A 25,431-nucleotide genomic window follows, 5' to 3' on the forward strand; every position below is an offset into this window, starting at 1 on the left:
CACACACACACACACACACACACACACACACACACACACACACACACACACACACACACACACAAACTGCAAGAACAATGCAACATTCAAGCCACTCCAGCAACAACATTACAGCTGTAGACTTTGCTGTTCTTCACACCATCAGGGAAGTCATCAGAGCCGAGCGTGTTAAGTTCACAGTTTGGTCCCTGTAGGGGAGAGCTGACAGATCGCCTTGCTGAATGACTGTGAGGATGAGTGGCTGTAAACACCCTGTTTGGAATAACAAAGCAATCGGAGCCTCCCTGCTACTCGCCAGAGCACGGCGACGAACATACACATAAACACACGTGCACGCACACCGTCAGCTGCGTGACAAGCGTGACCAATACACCAAGAGTCCGGCACAGTCACGCGCCAGAACTGATCATCACTCACAGTGAAAGCAGAAAGGTGAAACAGCACAAGCAGTGTCCATCTAAGTGTAAAGCTACTTCTCTTTTTTTGTCTGTGTGTAGGACCATGATGTATATCCACTTAAAGTGTGTGTGCTTGCTCAGGTAATTATTGGGGCTGTTGTATCTCAGCTGCAAGAGCCCAACAAGCGGAGACACGACCTGTCATCCGAGCTACAGTCTGCAGCAATGACACATCTGAGAGAGTTTGACCATCAAAGGCAGTAGCAACCCACTTCCTGCCAGCCGGCCAGACATGCTCACACTCCTTATAAAGTGTGGGGATATGGCTGCCCCTCTGATCTTTCTCTCTTTAATAATATTAAAAAAGCTGGGGTGGGGGTTGTCTGTCTGACAGCAGTATATTAACACAAGAATATCACAGAATCCCAGAAGATGCAGGCATTCTGTGAGGGGGTAATTTTAAGAATAACACCCCAAGACAGAATGCTAATAATTGCATTGAGCTCCCCTGGTTTTTAGAGAATGAAAACGTGGCTGAATTTACATTCATTCTCGCAAAGGTCAAAAATTCTCATTCGATTTTTCTGTGCAGAAAATTTTGGGTTAAAGCAGGGAAGATGCAGCTGCACAGAAGCAATAGGCTATGCATGGGGAACCACTGGCCCAGTTCAAAGAAAGCGAGATGTGCTCCAGCACTCGTCCAAAAGCCGACGAGCATGTAACGACATGCTTATTTGGAAGAGGCGAGTGAAGACTAGTGACGACAGATTGGCACTGCAGCATCCCATCCCTGCTCCCCACACCATTTCAGTTTTGCTGCCCAAAATGTATTTAATTGAAATTCTAACCAAAAAAAAAACCTTAGCGCTGAATTTCTGAAATATTCAGTGCGATAAAAATCTTAAAGTCAGATTTAATCAATTCCATTTGAAATCCAATTTTTTTAATGGCTACCGATCTTTATTTTAGCCTTTCATTTTTCTCTTCACTTTACACATAGTAAACACAGTCTTTGTGTAAACATAAGTGATCAACCTACTCTCAGGTGCTTTGAGTTGCACAAGGATGTAAATCTGGGTTTTTATATTAGCTGCCTCTTTAAAAAATTAGTGTGGCTTTCTACGGAAAAAAAAAAAAAATAAATCTGTTAAATTTTAAATCAACCACACTTACAAGAAAAGCAATAGTGCTGCTTTTCCTGGGATGCATAATAATACTTGAGGTTTTCAGTCTACACTCCTTCCTGCTGCATGGTTTCTCTGAGCGCCAACCTTTAGCATAGTAAGACATCAAGGGCAGCGTTCACACTCTGGAAGACCCAACAAATGTTCCAAGCCTTCTTACAGTCCATGAGAGGGAGCCTTCTTCTTTAACCAGCCTAATTATACTGTGTGCGCCCTTTTAATGTAAGCGCTAGAACTTGGCTTCTGAGACCACAGTGGATGTAGAGGCCCGTTAAATCCCCCTAAAGCAGTTAAAGGGATTTTAAGAAAGTAAGTGGTAGAGCGAGCCAACCTGCCGCTTGGAGACGAGGCTTGAGCTGACCACATTATGACCAGAGGTTCAGGGGTTCATTTCAGATGCTGGACTTGGGTCAAAAAGAGGTTCAGCTCCACAGCAGTTAAACCCCAGAGAATATCACCAGACAGCTTTTACAGTACGTTTTTCTTGCTTTGATTTTTTTCTCCTTTTTAAGAGCTAAGTGTTGGTGTTCTATTTTTTATTTTAGTTTTAGTGGTATCAAGAGTTTGTGCACTCTTTAATGCAATTTTTTTTAGCACACTGTAAGACCATGATTTTCTCCTGTACTGTACTTCTACTTATGCTTGATCTGCTCAAAAAATGTCCGCAGACTTTACGGAACAGTTTTCCCAATGAATACTGCTGGCTTCCACAGAGTGCTGAGCATCACAAATTTAATTTACCATACCAGTGGGGTGAAGAGATTTATTTCAAAATCTGTACTAATATAGCCACGAGTATCCCAAAAACACTGTGACTTTTAAGTTTACAAATTGCATATCTTGATTCTCGCTGGAATGCAATGTTAATGAAGCAGACAAGACCTTTTTTTCTTTTCATTTCAGCTACAGGTTCAACTACAACTACAAGCTCTGCAGGTAATTACAGTCACTGTGCACATTCGTGAGTTCAGATGTAGCCAATTCATTCCAATAATCAGAAAATCCACCTAAAAAAAAGATCTAATAAGCAAGAGAATCTATTAGTTACACAAACAGTGGAAGAAGAAATCTTCTGGGGACCAGTGGAGGAATGCAATCGTTATTATAAAATACCTCCAAATCACAATATTCAATATGTTTCCAAAATGAACATCTGGAACAGCTTTGTGGCCAAGGTAACTGCAATAGTAGGGAAAGGTGTTCTTCATGGAGTAAGGAAGACACACAAATGAGAACTCACATGTGTAGGCTACAACAGCACTACATTCTGATTGATTCAACCTATAGAATAAATGACTGCTAGGCTGTTATAGTCTTACAAGTGGCAACATTGTATGCAGTTTTGTCCCGAAACATGAAAAACTATGCGAATTTTTTGTGTCATTACTTTTTCACTTGGAAAGACTCAGTGAAATTAAGGCTGAAGGCAGTTTTGTGAAAGTAAAAGTTTTATTATAAAGCCCTGCTTGACTTCGTGAAAATAACAAGAGGACAAAAGGAAAAAAAAAAAAGAATTACGGGTTGCAAGATTTTTGGTGCAGCGGGAATTGTGTGACTTTTTCTAGTTGGGCAGTCTTTGAGTTCCTCCAGCAAGAACAGCGTGCCTTGGCAATTAATATGTTCTGATAACACATTCAAAGTAAATTAGCACAAGCGAATAAAATGCTCTTCCTTCTAGCATACACTCTCAGTGCATCAGGAATGTTTTTGGCAGTAAACTGACTACTGCAAACCTCAGCAGACTGCACTTCCCAAAATTGTAAATCTGAAAAACTAAGCCCTACAAACATGGCTTAAAAAAAAGTCCACACCTTTCCATTGCTAACTTTACACTGCATGTCTTTAGTAAATCCCAACATGTTTTTTTATTCCAGAAATGAGCTGGCACTGCCACAAACCTTTAGTAAATCTGTCCCTTATGAACGCATTGTCTGCTTGAATTTATTATGTGGGGGAAAAAGACCAAAGCAAACAAACTAAGTCTTCCGTGCAGACCAATAAAACAATTTCAACCCTCATTCACAGGGAATCAGCAATGCAAAATAACTTTAGCCAAAGATCATGTTTGTTCACTTCACAACTTAAAATGAGAGCTGAAACCTCTGATCCCACCCAACCAAAATATCAGGACGATCGTAAAGCCAGTCACCGTGCAACATCAATATATGGGTGATCTTTAGTGGTCTGGACATTCTTCAGAGGGAGGGAAAGAGGGCAGTATTAGTTTAATTTTTGGTGATGCAAGTCTAATTTCACTGCAGTGAATATTTATTTAGGAGGCCCAGGTTTATCCACTGGGAGGCACCTGCCGTGGCAGTGGCAGCCAGGGTAAATAACCCCCCAGGCATGTATGCAGACACACAGATACCCACAAGACCCCCCACCCCCTCACCGGCGGTCCAGATAACAACCCTGAGTCAACACTGCCTCTTCGCCTTTGTTTTCTCTGCCTCCCTTCCTCTCTTCCCCTCCCACGTTCAAGTCCCTGCGGAACTGCAAGGACCGGGGCTGAAAAGATGCAGGGATGAGGGACAGAGATAGTGAAAGAGAGAGCAAAGGCAGAGAGAGAGTGTATGTGTGAGAGAGAAGGGCTAAATTACAGCATGGGAATGCAAATGAGTGTATTTTATTTGGGGGGAGCCAATGAGGGCAAGCAGGCTTTATTTTCCAGGCAGGAACAGCCCCCCCGTGGCCTGTGGATCAGTTGCAGCAACGGCTAAGAGAAGAAAAACGAACATTCTCACTCTGTCTCTTTACTTGGGGAGGAATAAAAGAAGAAATACAACAAATACAAAACCCACAACTCTCAGAGGCTGGTGCAGTCATAAAATAAAATGATATTTTTCTATGCTCTCACGCCACCTCCTCTTCCCATCCCTCCTCAGCTCACTCCTTCCTGCACCTCCTCCACCCAAAGCACAGACACTAAAGTTGCTGAAATATAGGCACACAGCCTGACCAAACACACCACTGCCACCACCGCCACCTCCCCCATCTGGAAAAACAGAGTGAGAAAAGTGAGCGTGTGCAAGAGCGATGAGGATGGAGGAAGCAGGCTGAGCCAGCAGCAGGTGGTCTCCAGATGTGGTGGCTCTGGGGACAGGCCACTCTAGCGCTGTTAAGGGCGACTCAGAGCTCCATCCTTCCCCTTTTTCCTTCCATCGCTCCTCCTCCCCTTTCAGTGACAGGAGCCATCTGGCCTGGCAGAGAGAGTGGAGCACAAAGTCCCAACCCTCCCAAGTGTGGCCCCTGTGTGCCACTCAACGGAGTGCACGAGTAAATAAAATGCATGCACATACGTGCACAAAATACCTCCTGCCTACCTCCCCCCAACCCCCAAAAGCTGTCACATGGCTATTAACCCGTCGAAGCTGCAGCCCAGCTGTGCTCCATTACGATAAATACACTGGGGTCATGGGGTCCTGTCAACCAGGAGTCAGCCATCAGATACTATGAGGTGTCCACTTACAGCCTTTTAAAGCTCACTTTGCTAAAGAGTTACAGCCATTTTCATCATCATAGCCCCCCCGCTTCATCGCACTCCACCCTCTGAAAAGAAACTCCCACCCACCTACTCATCCACCTCCCTCTACCATGGCAAATGATATTTTACACTTCCTGTGGCAGCACAGACCTCTTCCCCACAAAATATAATACCCTGAAACCCACTGTAACCGGAGTTCGCATTTTGGGCGCACAATTTGACACCTGGAAAACCTGACACCTTAAAGCCACAACGACGTTCCCACGCAACTTGTACGCCGTCACAATTGATGCATTTCACTCAAGCTAAAACACAATTGCCCAGAGGTAACGGCGTGTTCCCAAATATGAGTTTAAAGGGAAAAAAAAAAAAAAAGAGGCTTTCCTGGAAGACAAACAATTTGACTTTCCCTTTTTTCATTGGAAAATAAAATATCTTTCTTCTCTCCAGTTGTCAGTCATTATGACTCTGTTAAGAACTGTTGCTTATAAAAAATAAATAAATAAAAGCCATTTGAACCCCTGGCTGTTTCCTGTAGGAACATTTGTAAAGCTTGAGAATACCTTTAAAAGCATTCCTGCGTAATTGTCTGTGCTGCAGTAGAAATCAGGAATGGAGGAAAATGGACCAAAATGAAAGGAAGCAAAGGTAGCAGCCAATGGGAGCAATGCAGGGTCAGCGCTGCCTGTTCTCTCAGGTATTATTGAACAAATAAAGCACTCCATCTCCTATTAGTGTGTACAACATAGGAAACAAGGGATGAGGGATTCGCTGCTGAGCAGATTATTTTGGCTTATTTGTTATTTTAGCATTTGCTCTATGGCAGTAAGGAGGATGTTTCACATCTTTGTCCTCCGGAAAATTAGTATTCACTTACTTTTTAGGACAGCAAATGGGAAACAAAAATATTCGACCGAATTTTTAATTTCTACCGATTATCCCTGCCCATTACAAATAAACTCACATGGGAAATGTTCTGAGAGCCTCTGCTGTGTTTACTGGCAATTGTGCTGGATGAATGGCAACCGGTAACATGGATTTGCAACACGGGCAGGAGATCAAACCACAGGACAAAAGACTAGCCCGGAAGACAATAGAGAAACACAGAGGACCACATGGGGAACGAATGACAACTGATCGATCAGGATGACCACAACCGGCCGAAGCGCAATTTTTACTGGAAGAAAATAGGCCTCACAACAAAAAAGGTTAGTACATCAGCTAGGCAATGAGATCACCCACTATATGGTGGTCAGAGAAACAAGTTCTTCCAGGAAAAAAAAGAACAGAGATTACTGTTACACCTTTAAAAAAATCCTGTTGCTTTCATCCGTCTTCCTAGGTTTTATTCTTCATCCTCTGTATTTCTCAGTGTCTCTCCTCCTCCCTCCTCCCTGACCACAGACCATGAAAGAAGTAAATATGTGCACGAGGTAAAGCAATCGGTTAACCTTTGAAATACCCTGGCAATGAGATCTGCCTCTCTTTACTCTTTTCAGTTGCAAAAAAAAAAAAAAAAAAAATCGAAGAAGAGGAGAAAAAAAAACACAATGTTGGCCACCACTTCAGAGGGGATATTCAATATCCATGAGCTTTTTCATTTCACACTGATGAATAATTCAGGGTGACCTGCCCACCACTGAGTGAGAGAGAAAGAGGGGGAGGGATCAAAAAAAAAAAGAAAAAAGGAGAGAATAACTGGGGAGGTATGCAGAGGTAGTTGTCTGCTTTAGTGGATGCAGCTGTTCCTCTGTGACAAGCACAAAACCAGTCTCCTCCCCAGCTGCTGTGGAGAGAGGAATAATATACAGCGGAATTGACGACAGATAATTGGGGAGATTATATCAAAGCGCTGCCATTCTTGCAGCACGAGCAGCAAGCGCACGCCGTTGCTATCCTGTAAACAAAACTGCCATGGGATGGGGAGACTAGTAGAATAAACATGACAATGCAGTCTCTCGAAATAGCCAAATTATTCTTCCCACCAATCATAACAAGTCATCAGACGAAGACCCACAAAAGCTGGAGAAAACCCCCCGCACATACTCACACTGTATGCATCGCACCATCGCAGTTACCTTTAGCACTGAGGACGACAGCAAATTGATCACCACAAAATAACAGAAAATTCTCTCAATAATGAAAAACACACAAACTTGAAGGGTAATTACAGGGTAATTGCAGAGTATAAACAAAAACTTGTGTTGCAAACCGGTAATCCTTAAATAGGCCTATTGACAGTACTGACTGGCATTTATCAGCAATGCAGAGGAGCGGCAACATAAACTTTGTGTTATTTCGGAGCAGGAACACCTCTGACCCTGCGCAGAGGTCAGCTGCAACTATCGCACATATACGCACAAACACACACTCAAACACTCAAGCTGTCACAAGCAGGGGGAGACCAGCTGTTCCTCATTCGCTCGAAGGCTCCATTCCCTCCACGGGTTGGCTGGCTTTGCAGAAACCATTAATCCCTCTGTGAACGCAACCGATGGTTTGGAAAGATCAACCATGAGAAAACACAGAGGGAGGGGTGAGTGAGGATGGGGCTCGAAAACACTTTTTTTTTCCTTCAATTTTTTTTTCCTCTCTGAAATAAATACTGAAGTGGAAAAATAGATTTGTCGTATTTCCTCGGGGATACAAACAATACCGATTTTTAATGGAGATGGAGCAGCAGACAGTTCATGTAACATCTACCAGGTTTTAAAGGAAACTGGAGAAACATGACAGAGAGACTGCAAACAGGCAAGTGTCTAAGAATCCCAAAGTTACTGTGAAGCACACGGGGTAGGAAAGTTTCTTACCAATTACCACCGATCATGTGTTTTACTTACTACAGAACAAATTGTCCAAATGTTATGAGTTCATTCAGTTTGTTGCACAATTATTTTCAATAAAATTACAGGTAATAAGCACAAAGGCTACAATTACTACACATTTACTCTTTTATGTGAACAAAAAGGGGAAAAAACTAAGAGTTAGCACTGAATAAATTGCTCTGCAGCTTTAAAGTATTGAGGGTTTTGCATGTGCGTGATTATAAGGCGTTAATACAAAAGCACATATAGATGCTTATTACAGCTCCACATAATAACTCCATACCGACGATGTGTGAGCTGAACCCTCTTGTCTGTCTCCCTTCATTCATATCAGTGGGATTAGCGAGGATGACACAGACTGTCAGCAACACGTGATGCTTGTATAGTAGCAAGCACAAACACATACATGTGGACAGCAGGCTTCCACCTCTCTTAATTCTGCGCCTATTCCTGCCTTAAGCTATTAGCCCTCCACAATAATAATGTGTAACCCATAATTGCATTAAGAACAAGTAAGGAAAGGGTAAACATGCAGTTCAGCCAGGAAGTATTAGGAAAGTTATTTTTGGTTGCCTTAACACCGCAGGGCATTTGAATTTAAAGAAAACGGAGCCTGGATCATACATGTTTGCACATACACATACACATCAGAAAAACAGACGTTTTCAGCTGTGCTCCAGTAGCTCGTCGTGATGTGCCTAGTTTTTAAGTTAGCTGATATTTTTTTTAAAGCAGAGCTAAAACAATTCTACTGCAACACTTCCTGACGGCACTTTATATGTATAGTAGATAGTGCTAGTCAAAGGAAGAGAGAGACAAATAGAGGAAACTTAAGGTCTTGTCTCTGTGTCCTGCTGTCAGCTTCATCACATTCAGCCATCCTGATGAAAATGAGCACTTCCTGCTGTTGAGAGACGGGCATCTGTTGTCTGTGTGCATGTGTGGCAGCATGGTGGATTGTGCCAACCTCGTTCATTGTTCCACCAGCGCGCACACACACAGCCATATATCGTAATGCATGAATATCTGGAGTTATGCATGTGTGACCATGTTAGCTATAAATCAAAGCGCTTTGCTCCCATAGAATCAAAACCAGAGTGGCTACGCAGGAAGACAGACGCTACCTTGTTGCTAAAGCATTTGCAAGTACTAGTCTAGGGCCAAAATGACACACAGGGAGTGGTTTCTTTCCACGTAGCTAGGGGGAAAAACATGTACGAGTGCACAGTGAAATCAACGTCAGACACCTGAACACAAAGCAGTTTAGCCAAGGACAGCTGAGTGCACATTAGGCATGCATCCTCGTGAATGTCCTTCCAAACACAGGCAGGGAAATTAAAATCCCATTCAGGCCCCCCATGGGAACCATGCACTGGAAGGTTGCATAACTGTCAGCCACAAACAGCAATGGTTTCCTCTCAGAGGCAAAAAAAAAAGTGATCTGCTGTGTTTTGACTACAACCTGGGCACCGAGTGTGTCACCAAGAGAACAGACTTATTCAGGTAAACACATCAACTGACACATCCCATATGGCTATGAGGCGCTGCTGCCAAGTTCTGGTCTCACTCCTCCCTGTAAGTTACAAGCTCTGCTCCCAAAATATACCCCGTCTCCTCCCCACACTGCCTGCTAATTCTCCAGCCCAGAAAAGTACAGCTGAAGATGTTCTGCGGATTATCTCCACAAGGAAACCACGTGCAAGTGTCCACCTTTGTTAATCTACTGAGCACGCACACAATTCAGGCTACAAGCCAATCGCACATACAGCCAGGGAAATGGCTCTTCTGCTTCACGTGACACTGAAAGTTTCACCCACCTGTGCCGCTCTGTGGGATGCCACTGACGGACAACTCCATGGCCAATGCAAGTGCTTCGAGGCCCTCTCCCTACTTAAGGTTGAAGGAAATGGTGCAACAGAGCTTGACTCAACCGTTTAATGCCATTATTAACACTACTTACAGCTTTAGCCAACCAAGACAGCGCCCAGCGGAGAGGAGGCAGGGCCCTCCCACCTGCACCTACATCTACATAAATATTTTAAGAAAGCACCGATTTCACTTCTGCTCACGTCTTTGTTTTTACAACTCTCCTTGGAGAATAAATTTGAATTTAATGGTACGATAATGTAGATGCCTTCACGCTATGTGTAAACGTCCACTTTAATGTGAGACCATGAAAAGGACAGTGCTTCGTATTGGGAGGATTTATTCAGGACGTGTAAAAGGAATTACGTGTCAACTTTTCATCAATATGCATGTTTTAACATAAAACGCCATGCATGTAATGCGAGAGGCTCTTCACAGATATACAAGCGCCTCTGCAGAAAAGTGACTAGCAATTTCTTGAGATGTACACTGCTCAGGGGGAGCGGGTGGGTAAAAGAAATGGCCTACACCGTCTTATTGTTTTCACTCAATTATCTCTGCAAAAAAAGTAACAAGTTTAAAAAAAACTAAATGTGTAACACTGAATGCGGAGCTCCACTTTCCCGTTTCCTTAAATGTGAAGATTATCTGCCTCTGATTACCACTGAAACCTATGTTGCCTGGCAACACACAATTAAGAAGTACGCTTTCCGATCAGCAGCAAGGGCCGCCCATTATCAGATGAAGTTAGTGAAGCAACAAATGTCAGCGCCATGCAAATGAGTTTGTTTGCTAAAAGTGTTATGGGTACGTTCGGCCGTCGCCGTGACCTTGGAGAGACGCGTACATTTCCGCGAAACTGCGAGAGGAACCCTCCTGCCTCCCCCACATCTCCTTCTCCCTCTTCTGATTCTCACACCTCGCTTCTTATTTCCTTGACAACACATGAAGGGAAGCCACTTCATAAAAGTCATTACTCTATAACAAGTGCAGCGGCCCACAGACCCATTAGAGAGGCCGGCAAGATACAGGGTTACACGGCTGAAAACAAGGTTAAAAGATTTAATTCCTCCCTAAGCTCATCAGCTCTCATCAGCCGGGAAATATATCAACTAGTTAGAAGGAGAAATCAAAATAAGCTGAGATGATGCCTCATTGGAGAATTCACTTGCAGTATCTGGACATAAAACGCTACCTCACTACTTGTGTTAGCCTTGTTTGAGGCCCATTAATAACTGTATTTCCGCAGATCTAAATATAAAAGCACACTTAGGAAAGCTCCAAAAACATATTAATTTAGTAGTTATTTCCTTAATGGCTCTGTCACTATGAAAAAAGCTATAATGAAATTTCAAAGTGAACATCAACTGCTGTTTATTAGCAGTGATTTTACAATCTAAACTGTATACTGCTTTTTGGAGCATGTTGGAAAACGTGTACAATGCAGATCAGTGGACATTTACTTAATAAACTCAATATATCAGTTAAATTTGAGTTTATAACAAAAGAAACACTCTTTTAGTTGCGCTGCACTGGAAGCAGGATTTGAGTGGAAGCGTGGAGTCTATAAAAACAGTTACCTCCTATAGTTGACGCAAATATACATCCAATTAGTGTAATTGGATTTGAGGCGGTTAAGCCCCAGATTAGGAGAGAGTGCAGCGTAAAATAGAATGACAGTAGCTCTGTATCAAGGAAATAAACTTTTACATATAAGACAAGCTTAACATTGATGCAATTCTGTCACTTAACTCACTCTGTCTAATATCTTACACTTAAATAATCAAAAGTGTTTAAAATGTGCTTTCTAACTTCACCAAATCAAGTGCAGGCAACCTTGAAAAGCAAAACGGAGCTGCAAACCACTCCAAAAGCACATTCGTGCCTGAAAATAATTCTGACCAACAATTTTAAAAGGAAATAGATGGAAAAAATGTTGACCTCAATAAAAGCAGTGCTGCTCAAAAGAAATATTTCAACGTGATGATGAGACAGGATCCCCTCTGGCAAATGACACAACTCTCTTGCAATACATGTATAAATAGTTGCGTAATTCAAAAAAGAAGACCCCTCCGAGCATAGCTACTTAACTTGTCAGATGCATCTTGCATGCTACTCCTCCATTCAAAACACTGTCAGTGTGATTTTTGTCCTAGTATGCCAAAATCCATGTCAAAATATGTAGAACTAATATACAGAAGAAAATTATTACCAACTTACAAAAAAAAAGGTTATTCAGCAATAAGGATGGAAGGTTTGCATAAATTCATGAGAAAAGTGAGGTTGGACATTACTTGTGTCAGGCGTAGTGACCATGGTTGAGACTATGACAGGTGGACCGGTGCGGCGTCCCACCATCTTGTTGTTGTTAAGGTTTTGCGCTTGAAGAGTGGTGGCAGAGCTGACGGGAACTATGGTACTCTCAGGAGCAGCATTGATCCCCTTGCGGAGAAGTTGTGGGCTGTGAAGGGGGCTTGCTGCTCCTAAAGGTGATGCTGGGGGAAAGTTGGGGGCTCTCTTCATCAGTTCCATCGGGGAATAGGAGCCAGAGAAGGTTTTAGGTGCAGCTCCAGGGGTGCCTGGAGCAGGTGGAGGCTGGTTTCCGAGAGCAGACATGGCAAGACCGGTGTGGGCATTATACATGGAGAAGGGTCTTCCCTGAGTCACAGCACTGCTATATCCTCCAGGGCTGACTGGAAAAGCTGCAGGTGCCAGCGGCCGTGCTCCTGGGTAGGTGGTGGTTTCCAGAAGATGTTGGGAGGGTGCGCTGCTCGGTCTTCTACCCAGAAATTCTCCCATTCTAGGGGAAACTGTCTGGACAGTGGTGGGAGGTTGCTGCATCAGGTTGGGGTCCATAGTCAAACCCTGGGGCTGCACGTAGAGGTCATTGCGATGGCTGAAGCTATTAGATCGGGCACGTGTTGCCGTCCCAACTGTCTTGCAACTGAGCACCACTCGTGACAGAACACGGGCCTGGGCCAAATTAGGGGCCACAGATCTAACATCATGGTCCTCCATCATCCCCAGTGTGGAAAGGGAATCAAAGCCATGTTGCAGCAGAAGTGTAATTGTGCTTTCAGCCAAGCCTTCCCCTCTTAAGAAAGCCAAGAAAGCAGGGTCCACCATCTTCTTAGGGTCTGCAGCACTGGGTTGGTGAGGAGGCAAGGTGGAGACCATTCCAGCTGTGGCAGCCACCATGGCTGAGCTGGGGTCATAGTTTGGATCATAAGGCAGCCTCTGGGAGGCTACAGCTCCGTAAGCCCTGGGGAAAGCTGCGTCCATTCCCTGAGAAGCTGGATCCACCAATGAACTGGTGACAGCTGGCTGAAGGGGATCCAGGCGCAAGCTGTTGATACTGTTGTAAGTTTGACGAGCAGACAGCGGTTCAGCAGCGTAAACAGGAAGCGGGGGCTGAGCCCCGAAGATCGCAGTAGCGGGAGAGCTGCCACCAATACGCTGGACGTCTGGGATCATCTTAGATCCCAGAGTTTCCCTGTACAAACGGCTCAGCTCATGAAGCGGAGGGGGAGGTGGTGGCGGAGGAGGCGGGGGAGGAGGGGGAGGAGGAAGAGGCGCGGGTGTAGGTGTAGAAGCAGAGGCCAGTAAAGAGGGTGTGGCTCTTGCTTGTCCTTGATCCCAGGAAGACCTAACCCCCCCAACGCTGGGCCCATAATGCAAGGCTGATCTGGTGAGCAAGTGCTGGTTATCCCTGTAAAACCCAGACTCCTTAGGTGGATGACCAGATAAGGTGGCGTCAGTGAGGTAATAATCCTGAGGTGGTGCTGAGGCCCGGCCTGCCATTAGCTCCTTGAGGTAGAGACTGCTGCTTAGGTCAGGTACAGAGGTTTTCTTCAGTGGTGGCTGCCCATGCTGGTCCTGCTGGATCTGTCTGTATAGAGAGGAGTGGAGGACTGGATCCTGTTTTTCCCCAAGATCTAGGTGACCGTGAAACCAAACGTCTCCGTCTTCCCCACACAGTGCAGAAGAATTTCTACACCCTGCAATGTTACCGCAGTAGTGACAGCGACTTGCAGCCCTATCGTTCTGGCCTTCACTCCATTCAGGACCACGCTGGCTCAGAGAGCCACCAAAATACGACTGTTCACTTGAGTTAGGCATCAGTGAAGACAATAAAGAGGGCAGCTATAAAGGCGGAAAATAGAGCCAGGTGTTGTATTTCAACTCTCCAGTTACACTCAGCCCCAATCAAAAGAGAGGAACAGAGAGGAAAAAAGGAAAGGTGAAGCAGGAGGTACCCTTTTACCTGATGTGCAACCGAAAGCCCCCCTCCCCTCCCCTCACTTCTCAGTCTATGCTATCATGTAGCTCCCTGCTGGCAACCTATTTAAATAATTCAGTCCTGGAAACATGAGAAATCTGTGGGGAGAGAGGCCCAACATGATAAAAACACAGAAAGAATACAAACACACAGAAAATTAACACACCTTTAGGTTGCAGAGGTCATGCTTGTGCTGGGTATCACGGTTACTTTCCAAGCTAAGACTGAGGGTGAGAAATTGGGGTTAAAAAACACATGCTGGACAATGGCAGCAGAATGGAGGAGGGGACAAGGCGAACTAATCCACTGGGGGTTGATGCACCCCATTGGCAGGCGTAGTCTTCTTGTCCACTGCGTTTGCCACAAGGGGATTAGCATCAAACTAAAACCTGCTTAAATCCACTGCCCCTTGTGACATCACTTGAACTAGATAGTATACACAGCCAACATACTGCTGATACCTCTGGATGTGTTTATAGAGAGTAAAGCTCGAGTGTTTACCGCTCACCTCTCCATTGGCTTGCAGCCGGTATCCCTCTGGGCATTAATGGATCTTCCCAGAGGGACAGAGGAGGTTGGGGATTGACATGGTGTATTTCCCTTAAGAGAGGGGGAGGAGATGGTTACAGTGTCCAGTCACACAAGTACTACTGTGGGCCACATTTTATTTAGTGACTGCTAGAAAACGACAGGAAACCACTGGGCAAGTTGACATATATGAATGCCTATAATCAGCCATGTTCTAATGATTGTTTTCGTCATGACTGATTTATACTACGATGAGTAGTGTCTATATGGTCCTTGTAATGCATGATCCTAGAGACACCTACTGCAGTAGGCTGGTGTGTCAACATAATAGTATCTCAACTGTGCACAAGGCACTGAAAGAACATTACAGGTGTGTAGCAGCAATCTAAATACGTGTGAACTGAATTAGTGCATTATTACATGGTACTAAGCCACTATATCTATCAATTTGTCAGCAGGCATTCTGGTCGATGTGAGCCATCACAATATCATCTGTGCGCGTCATTTTTATCCACTCACAGAACTTACACTTTGCTACTGCACACCAGATGCGCAGCAGAGCAGATGTGGCTTATGAGATGTCACCATCAGCGAGATAACTGCCAGTGTTTACTTGCTGTGATAAGAGCAATGCAAACAGTGGCAAGAGGAGAAGAAAGGAGCTTTGATAAGTGTCTGATAGGAAAAAAGGCCGATAAAGTGAGAAGCTGCCAGTTTTGACTTTACCTCGAAAACAGATAATGTGAAATAGGACAAGGAAGGAAAGGAAGGGAAAATGACTGGACTATACCGAATAGATTGTCACATCTAAATGTCTATAGGATTGTTTCTGTTCTGCGTTTTACCCATCAATGAAATAGACACCTCGGGTTTAAAGGAATACCTTTTGCTGCAAGTCTCTAGTGACATCATCTGGATGCTTCTGAAGCTAAGACACTGAGACAGCGTGACTGAGACGGGCTAAATTTATTCCAGTTTAAGACTAACAAGAAACTGCTATAATGCTGTGTCTCTTTATGTTGTCCCACTACCTGTCAAACCGCAGAGCCAAATACTAGAACCGCCTTGTTTTCGACTCCAGGCTTAAATGATGCAATAGTGATAGAATATCTAAACAAAACCAAAAAAACAACAAGAGATTTTTTAATTATGGAACATCTGAATCAGAGAGCATTAAGTAGGTCAAACAAAGAAGAAATCAGAACAGTTTTGTTTCTGCCTGCAGCTCTGTGCAGCGCATGATGTCGCACATCTGAAGAATGCTTTCTTTTATTAGAGGTAACCCATACCTAGCAATTTCCGTGCAGTGATTTCTCAGTCCTGTACTCTCAGGTCTGAGTCTCCCTGCGCCTTTTTGTCAACTGTAAAACACACCATTAATCACTGTGTTGTATCTCTCTGCGGCGATCGCAGACAATAACTTCTTTTAATAAGCCCCTTTCAGGGCTGTGTGTCACTCAGTTCCCGCTTCCTGACAAAATATTAATAACAATAATAAACATCTCAAGTACGGTCGGACTGGTGTTGCTTACAACGAAACAAGGACGTGGCTTATCATATCTCCCGCAATCTATTAGCAAAAGAAGCTGTGGTGGCAAATTCATCTTGTGCATTTTCCCTGACAAGCCTTTCTCTCACGAGAGTTGCTCCATAATTAAGTGAGCATACTACACTGCACTCATCAAGCAACAGGGATCCTGTGTTTGCTTGTATGAATAATACAATAAAGGGAAACTCCAAATTTAAACACTGGATATGTGGTGAACGGCATCAAAATTAATGCCAAAACCTCGGCTTGCTAGCTCACAGCCAGTCATGCGGCTCTGTGAAAGATCTCTAGGTACAATGTGTTGAACAGACGTCCAGCAACAGTCGTGCCTTTGGAGCAATCTGGCCATCTTTCTAGGGCACAGGACGCTAACGGCGGGACTTGGCAGGCAGTGCAGGCAGAGATAGCTGCAGAATGATTTAGATAGCTGCGACTCTACAACTGCTGATCCATTAAACTTTCATAGGGACTTCATAAATTAAAACCATGACTGGAAGAACTTGAAAATTCTACTCAATTACTGTGATTGTACAGTATATTAAAGTTTTAACGAGCCTCTGGGCCTTTTCTCACTCAAACACAAGTGCAGGCAGGAAGGAGGGGCGATGAGGAAAGAAAAACACATGGTACCAATTCTGGTCTGATGGCTTTCAGAGGGTTTACATCTGCTGTGTTATCAAGACGCTGTCCTCTGCCTCTTTACCACCTCGCATCTCTGCAGTGCACGGCTCAGCATGTTACAGATTTCAAGGATGGGAGGAACGCAGGGCAGAGAGAGAGCCGCTACAGGGCAAGACCTCAAGTAGACTTGGTGAAGCAACTGATTAGAGTTTTGTCTTCCATTTTAGCAGGTTGGTATTTTCCATCTTTGCCTTGTGCACAGCCCCACGCTCCGCCTGCCTATCATTATCAAGCCAGTGGCCCATACTGCATCACAGATGGGGCAGACAGAAGGGAGAGACGACAGCCCGCTTGCATTTTGGAGCTGCAGCTGAGTGAAAGAAGAGGGAGGGAAGGAGAGAGCAAGAGAGAGAGGAAAGGAGAGAAAATGTAATTTTTCTCTAAGTCGTTGGTGAAAAATGATTTGGAGTTCGGCTAAATGAAAGAGCGCTTTTTGTAGTTAAAAGCAGAGATGTGGGGGAAGGGTGGCAATATTCGTATGCGCTGAACGCTATAGAAGGCGAACGTTATTTATTTTCTGTAGTGTTAATGCATAGTGTATAAAGGTCAGTACGTCTTCTGGCACTTTTTATTTAAGAATAGCCGCAATCTATGTTTCATCTCCCAAGATAAGCTAGACTACTCATTCATCAGTGTCTTAGACAAGCAGCTGCACGTAATCCTGATAAAACACCTATAAAGAAATATAATGCAACAGATTTCTTACCCTCAGTGATTCCAATTTTAGCTATAAAGCAAAAGGAGAAGGACATAAGAATTACAGCAATTTTCAGCCAGTGGATGTGTTGTCAGTGCTGCAAGTGATGCCAGTGCTAGGTAAAAGAGACTTCTGCAGTAAATCTTTGTCGAGCCTATAGCGTAACCTACAGTTCACGACACCATTACCGGCATTCAGGACTTTGTGTGGTTTTTAATCTGTTAATTACCTCATGGTTGTGTCCCAGTGTTTTATATGTGGTACCAGCCACAATAGGAACAAATAAGATGCTTTTCCCTCCTGGGTCCTCCACTCTTTTTTGGGGGGGTCATTCCCTTACGTACATTCCAATAATTGCAATTTCTGCAATCCTTCTCCAGGACATATTTCAGTCCTTATATTGAGATAATCATCCCTGTTCTCTCACTGACAAATTCAAAAACTGCAGCAAAAAATTACTTGGAAATGCACAGAACGAATCGACGGTACTGAACAGGCCAGTCGAAGCAACATGTACTTACATTTCCAGGGAGGTGCATGCTACCATGTAGGATTTCAGAGATGTCTGCGATGTACCTACAGTGTAAATTCAACATTTAACAAATATAAATCCACTGACAGGCTCCAGCCTCGCTACAACCCTGAACTGGATAATGGGTAATAAATATGGACTATCCTGTTCAATTAATGTATTAAGTGAGAAACTATATAGCATATATACTGTACTACATGAAAGCATGCCACAGCTGTAGTCTAAAAGGAAACATATTCTAAGTTCAAAATTAATTTAGAGTAATCAACTGGCAATAAACTGGCAATAAAATATAAGAAACGATTTTGACACCATTGCTGGGATGGCAGTCCTCAATCCTCAATGCTATAAATTCATTGATTCATTCATTATGAATCAGCCAACAGATATATTTTTAAACCTTTCATTCAAGCTGTATCGATTGGGTTCTAGTTTAAAGAAAACGGCCACAAAATAAGCTTCATTGAATAATCAGTTAAATAAAAGATCACCAAAAATATAATTTTCTTAACTGGTGACTCTAAGCTTCTCTGAATCAGTAAAGCTGGTAAGAACACCCAAACAGCTAGTTACATGACTTACGTTATTTTTCCTCAAGTGCTCAATCCAGTTCAAAGTTCACACTAAACAGATTCACTATAACAGTTATAAGCAAATGCAATCAGAAACTAGAAAGAACAATTCTGCTTCTGTGTCTGCAGTACTACTTTTGTTTTGCATCTAATAAGGATAAATTATATTCCTAATTATTCCACCATAAAGTGCCATCATGTTGCACAACATGAATAAAATGCAGATGCTGATAAAAACATTATCTGACTAGATTAGAGCGGCACTAATCTAACCCAGAGGGAAAAGAGTAATGCGGTCTACAAGAAAAACAACAATCTTTGCAAAGAAAAAAAAATGGATCAGGAGCAAAACTGTCCTCCCTCCCAGCCACTCGGCCCAGTTGCTGCAGAATGATAAACATTGGTTCAGCTCAAATTAAGCCGAGAACATGAAAGGACCTGAGGCTGGGAGGAACATGGGCCGTGGCAGATCACTCCTCATCTCTTCAGATGACAGAAATGAATCTCTCCACCCCTGAGAGAGAAAGAAACAGAACAAGAGAAAGAGTGAGAAAGAGAGATAGAAAGCATCTCTCTATTTCTCATAAAGCCGAATTAAGGCTGATGCTTCCCAGCAGCTGCTTTGATTGAGCTAACTAGCAGCTTTTGATAAAACATTTGCAACCAGCTCCCTGCCTTCTTATTTGCAGACAGGCCAGATTATGCTAAATACATATCAAGGACTTTAATGGCTTAATCAGCCTTGTCATCTAGCCACCGGGTTTTCAGAGATACAGCATATGTGATCCCACTGCCATAAATGCTAATATAAAGACAGCCAGGATGAACAATTTGGGAAATGCTATAATATAAAAAGAAATTAAATACAATTTGCACCTTGCGTGGCAACGAGAGCTGACTTGGATATGACAAGACTTGGATATGACAAGAGGTGTATTTTAATGTTGGGAAAACAATGGAAACAAAGGCAAAGGCTCTGTTGGACAGTGCAGAGAGAGTGTAGTCTCAGCAGACGTTTTCCAAAGAGGACGTTCCAGATTTTCACTTGAAAGAGATTGAGAAGAGACAGCGCAAATCATGGCTTCATCTGGTCTGTATCTGTTTGCCAACTGCGAGTCTGGTTGAAGTGTGAACCTGGATTAAGATGAGTTACTCCAGACAGTAGCCAAATAGGCCCTGTGAGGCTTTTACCTGCGTGTGAAACCAAAAGCAGCAGATCGCTTCATGTACGCTTTCTCCTTGCTCAGAGACAATCGCCATAGCAGCCTTATCACTCCACTACATGCAATCAGCGGGACAACTCAGCCTGGTCACTGGCTCGTGAACAAATCACAAGCTGTCTCCCCCCCCCCCTTTATGCCCTCACAATAGCAACCAGGGGACTGATGCACTGATCCTGTATGACGGCCATCTGGAGATCTTGTGTGAGTTTTCACACCGGCGTGCTTGTGTTTGCGAGTGTGCGAGAAGGAACGTCGGCAGGTAAGCTCACCATGAAGCAGCTCTGCATGCATCACAGCAACACCTGTTACCGTCTCTCTATGCGTCTCCTGTGGGCTTTGCGCTCAAGCCAAGCAGACAAACTGTTGTTCCCTCAGGAATGACTAACTACCTCAGCTGTCTGATTCATGCAAATTCAGCAGCTGGATCTAGACTGCAATGGTAATCAGGAAGTTATTTCAACCAATAGAAAAAAATCCTCCTGTTACTTACGACTCACCTTTAAGGTCAGGTGATTATTAAAGAACTATTATTCAATTTTTAAAAAAAAATTTTTGGGGGGGGGGACTTTTATAAAGAAATCTCCTTGTTGTGCTGTGTATTATAACATTTATTTGTAATTATAGCCCATAAGAAAACTTTAAGGAAATCTTGGAAATTTCATTGCTTCATTCATTTATTAGTTAGAGTTAAAGATTCATAAGGCTGTCATGTTGGTTTGCTGAGCAGCACTAAGAAAACTGCTATCACTGCTTTGTCCAAAGGAAACAGCTTGTGATCAGCAGCAATCCTAGGTAGTGAAAAACCCCCATGTTAAAACAACAGTTCAGCAGGGGGTTATGTACTGTATTGTTTCTTGGCTGGGATAAGTGACTTCCTGGAGTCTTTGCATGTTGACTGGCAAATAGTCCTGGCCAAGAAATCTCCGCAAGTTTTACAGGTGGTGAAAGTTGATTTGGGCAAAGCAAAAGAAGCTTTTCCTCCTTTCCAATCTTTATGCTTAGCTAAGCTATCCAGCTTCTGGGGGCAGCTTCCCAGTTTGGATTTTGGAAGGCAGAGACTCCCTCTCCATCTTCCCTTATCCCTTAAGAATGCTGCTTCAGGCATGTATTTATATGCCACCACTGCTTGTCATTACATTTTGTCTTCTCTCTCCTAAAGTTAGTTTTTTTTTGTCTCAGTCTCTATTTGTTCTCCCTTTCCCCCCACTTCTCTTTCTGCTTAACCCCCCATTCAGCCATGGCAGATGATGGCCCCGTTGAGCTTGGTTCTGCTGTTTAAATAAAGCATGTGGTAAAGCATGTAGCATGTGGTATGAATCTTCTCATGTAACTCTGAGTGCAAAGGGAATAAACTTGCTATTGACACCTCCCCCCCACCAAAAAAACAAAAAACAAAAATATAAATGAATTAAAATGATTTGCCTGTTCGCCAATTCAAGGTCATCTTCTTGGGCAGCACTGCACCATGTATAACGTTGATGCTTTCGGGGTGATCGTGGCTCAAGAGTTGGGAGTTTGCCTTGTAATTGGAAGGCTGCCGGTTCGAGCCCCGGCTTGGACAGTCTCGGTCGTTGTGTCCCTGGGCGAGACACTTCACCCGTTGCCTACTGGTGGTGGTCAGAGGGCCCGGTGGCGCCAGTGTCTGGCAGCCTCGCCTCGGTCAGTGCGCCCAAGGGTGGCTGTGGCTACAATGTACAATCACCAGTGTGTGAATGTATGGGTGGATGACTGGATGTGTAAAGCGCTTTGGGGTCCTTAGGGACTAGAAAAGCGCTATATAAATACAGGCATTTACCATTTTACCCTGCTATTTTCAGATCTCCCTGTGAAAGTCCCCTATTAAACACTTTTCACTTCTCTGTCAGGGATTTCATCATGGATCTACAACTTGCGCACAACACAACAGACATCAACGTCTGGGTAAAACTAACCCACCTGTCACGTCAGGGATCATCACTGGTGATCAGCGCTGGTTCTCCTGCTACAACCATGAGACCAAACAGCAGACTTCTTTACTAGAAAAGCCGGATATCTGGTGCATAAGATTAAAAGCACAGCCGGGAGCGTGCTTATTAAGACATGCACTGTTATTTCATCCCCCAGGGTCAAACGGTCAATATGGCGTTCTACCCAAAGGACTGAGTTATTTTCTATCGGGTGCTTTGAAAAACACAGTATTGTAGCCAAAAAATACCTTTGCTCATCAGCTGCCTTATATATCAGATGTGCCTCCCTGTGACTGTCTTTTCCCAAAAATGTTATAATAATAATAAAAATTCAAGTTTGACGCCCCAGGTTTTGACACGCTAAAGGAGGTCCAGAGTGCGAGTGGTCAGAAGCTGTAGTGGAAGTGGGCAAGCACTACCCTAAGAGCAATTAGCCAAATTTAAGTCAGGTGTTGTGTAGTCAAAAAACGTTATGATTGCACCTCATGGCATTTAAAATGTTGTTTTAAAACTCAGGTTCTCCCTATTTCTTTCTCTCTCATTAAATTTTAGCTGTCAAGGTAATACAGAACTGCATACCTGTTAGTGTAGTCAAAGCTATAAAAACAATACTATTATTATTAAACTTGTAAAACTGACTAAATAAATAATGAAGGGGTTGATTTCGTGATGACTAGTTATTCAGACAACTTTTTTTTTCCAAAAAAAGGCTTGATTACACTCGAGAAATGCTGAACTTAAAGATTTGCTTTTATTGGTTCAGGGTTGTAAGGTAATTTCCTAATGCCAGTATATATTTCCAAATGCTACATCACAGACAAGGTTTCTTGTTCCTGACTATATGCTGGAAGTGTGGCATATGTCCTTCATTTCATGTGCATAAAGCTGAGGTGGTTACATCATGCTGCAAAACAAATATACTGGCACTGGGGGTAATGGTGCGTCTAGCTTCATTTTCCAGCACTGCAGTCATGTCTGCCTCTCTCTGCGCTGGCTCCAGGAGGGCCTAGCAGCTTAACAAGCCTCTTGGGGACCCAGACAGCAGAGAGGAGATGATTTTACCTCAGGACACAGTCTGACAGACCCATACGCACAAACACGCATGCACACACACATACACACAACACAAAACACACGCTGGGCAGTCAAACAAGTGGATTTAAAAATGCACATTCACAAGGCTTCAGATACAGTTTATACACCCACACAAAAACTCATATTCCTTGTTGCCTAGGCTTACTTTGTAGCTATGCGTGCAGCAGGGGGTTCCTCTTGTATGTTCAGGCCTTTCAATACAACACCACAGCTCTATAATCCACCACCTAAAGCTTAATAATCACTGCAGTTCATGCTGTAAAATTGGCTGCTTTTTAACAGGCGTGACAGGATGGAAACCATTCAATCCCCTGCGGTAATCTAACTTGAGTTCAGATGTTTAGAGATTCTCCTTAACCATAAGTCACATAACAGACACTCCTACACAAACCAACCACAGCTCGCAGAGAGGCCAGAGTAAAGCAGTAACTTCATTTACATCCACTGGATGAATGTTTGCTGCTGAGGTCAACATTCATAGACTGGTTACTGTAGTATCTGACATGTGTGGCGTGCAAGCAGAAAATTATAGCAATCAATAGGCAGTGATCGCCGATAGGTGCTAGGGTTTTGCTAAGAACAGCAAGATTAGGCGGTCAATGAAGACAGAAGGAAAAACATAAAAGTGAGGATTTATTTTCCAAAGGAAAGCAACAAGGAGATGCACTTAGCAAGAATTTCATTCTCTGCAGGTAAAAAGAAATGCAGCTTTTAAGGTTAAACCCAGGCTAAACCTGTATTCTAAAAATGCTCACTTTTGACCAAATTGAGGTCACTTTAAACCTCAATATGTAGACCATCAAACCAGGATTTTGGTTCAGCGCAGCTCCAAATATAAAGAATCATCATCACACCCAGTTGACACCCAGTCAAAGTTAATTTACAGCAAAATCTGGAGGCCTGCTTGTACGTACTGAAAGTAGCTCTTGAAACAACAAAAACTGGCGCGAAGGTAGAGAAAAGAGCAGTGCAGGAAAATGTGAGTCGGGAGTGCAAAAAAAGTTTAAGATGGGTACATACACAAAACTTTACCTTCACAGATTCGGTCCAGTCGCTGTCTCTTCACTTTGTGTTTGTCAGTCAGGGACATGGCGTCAAACGCGGCACAGCACAGGACGGCAGGGCTCTGCTCCGCACAGCAGGGTATCTCTCCTCCTGAGCCACCAATACTGACAAGGTTCAGACTCCTAGTGCACTGTCAGCACTACTCCCCGGGGCATACCGCCTCGGCACATACACCTACACAAAAGGCACAAACACAAAGAAACTTGGCTTAAAGCAACGCGGGCGCACACAGACACACACACACACACACACACACGTAGTTACTGTATATACACACATCATTGATGTAAAAGCACCAAAAAAATCTCTGACACAGGAATGCATTAAAGAGGCCTTGACTACAAAGTCCCACAGCCTCTTCTTCACAAAGAGTCTAGGAAGCTGCAGGCAATAGATATACAGGAAATCAGTGAATCACACAGCTTCACACACATGCACTCAGACACTGCTGGTGACAAAGTGCTCCATTTGCTCTAAAAAGTGACAAAACTTCAGTGCTCTAAAAGCTCCACTTTTCCCCTGTTTGAAGTGTGTTTTCTTTCCTTGACAAATACTCATGTGAAGCTCCATCTAACTTGTCACTCATCACATTTCTTATTGATCACTGTGACATTTGAGGTATCTCAACTCAGTCTACTTCTTCCCTTTTTTTGCCGTGAAAGTTTTTCAAAACAAAGCAAGCGCAGAAATGCTCAGTCTGACGACAGTCGATGTGAAGGAAGCTGATAAGACTGGAGAGGGGAAATTTATCATCTGATAAAGTGATGTGTCGAACCTGAAGATGGACTGTCATGTAATGACACGTTCAGACCAATAGAGGGTAGTTAGAATCTACCCAGAGAGAAACACATGTTCACATCCACACAATATGAAGCCAGATGATTACTGAACTTCAAATAACTTTAGCTTGGCCACGATTTGGCCTTGCACACATAATCACAGTTGCCATTTCAGATAAAGAGAAGTTTGTACCTTTGAGCTGTCTGAAAATGTAACCCGACAAAGCCTTTTTAATTCGCTATCACTCATAGACATGCAGGCAATTATTTGTACAATTGCATCTTTGTTACAAAGGAAAGCGGGGAAAAGCATCTGAGTCAAATGGAACTAAATTATTGCAGCACAACAGGGATTAAACGTTCTCTCTCTCAAAACACTCATATCCCACATTGTGCTCATCCAGGACCAGAGCCTGAGGCGCCTTTGCTCTCACAAAGTGCTGAGATCACTGAAATATCTCTTTGTGTCAGAAAGCATCACAGCAAAGTCATTACACAAAGTCTTCATCGGTCCTGTGTGGTCAAATATCGAGGGTAAAAAACACGAGAAGGGTGAGAAGGTAAAGATTTCATATGTTGTGGATCTGAGCCGACCTGTACTATTCATCAGAACTGGCTATTCAAATGTGAAACTACATGCTACTGTGGGTGCTGCTGAAATGTGACATTATCAGGACACCTCTGCACATATGGGACCATGCAGAGCTATCACACCAGGAGGTATAAAG

General features: G+C 43.5%; 1 protein-coding gene across 6 annotated transcripts in view; it reads right to left on the bottom strand.

The window, feature by feature from the left end:
- LOC102209184 (C-terminal-binding protein 2) overlaps nt 1-25,431 on the bottom strand; it is a 94,144-nt gene that overhangs the window by 28,523 nt on the left and 40,190 nt on the right. For 2 of the 6 annotated variants that reach the window (XM_005736483.1, XM_005736484.1), the window contains exon 1: nt 12,052-13,876. In XM_005736483.1, coding sequence (XP_005736540.1) covers nt 12,052-13,876 — 1,825 coding nt within the window. Of the gene's footprint in view, nt 1-9,708; nt 9,801-12,051; nt 13,877-19,033; nt 19,110-23,879; nt 24,099-25,431 lie in introns of those variants that run through there. The other 4 variants (XM_013911670.1, XM_005736485.2, XM_005736486.1 and 1 more) reach the window with 4 other exon arrangements.

Source organism: Pundamilia nyererei, unplaced genomic scaffold, assembly GCF_000239375.1.
Source record: "Pundamilia nyererei isolate P.nyererei 1_Seehausen unplaced genomic scaffold, PunNye1.0 scaffold00069, whole genome shotgun sequence".
NCBI lineage: Eukaryota > Metazoa > Chordata > Actinopteri > Cichliformes > Cichlidae > Pundamilia > Pundamilia nyererei.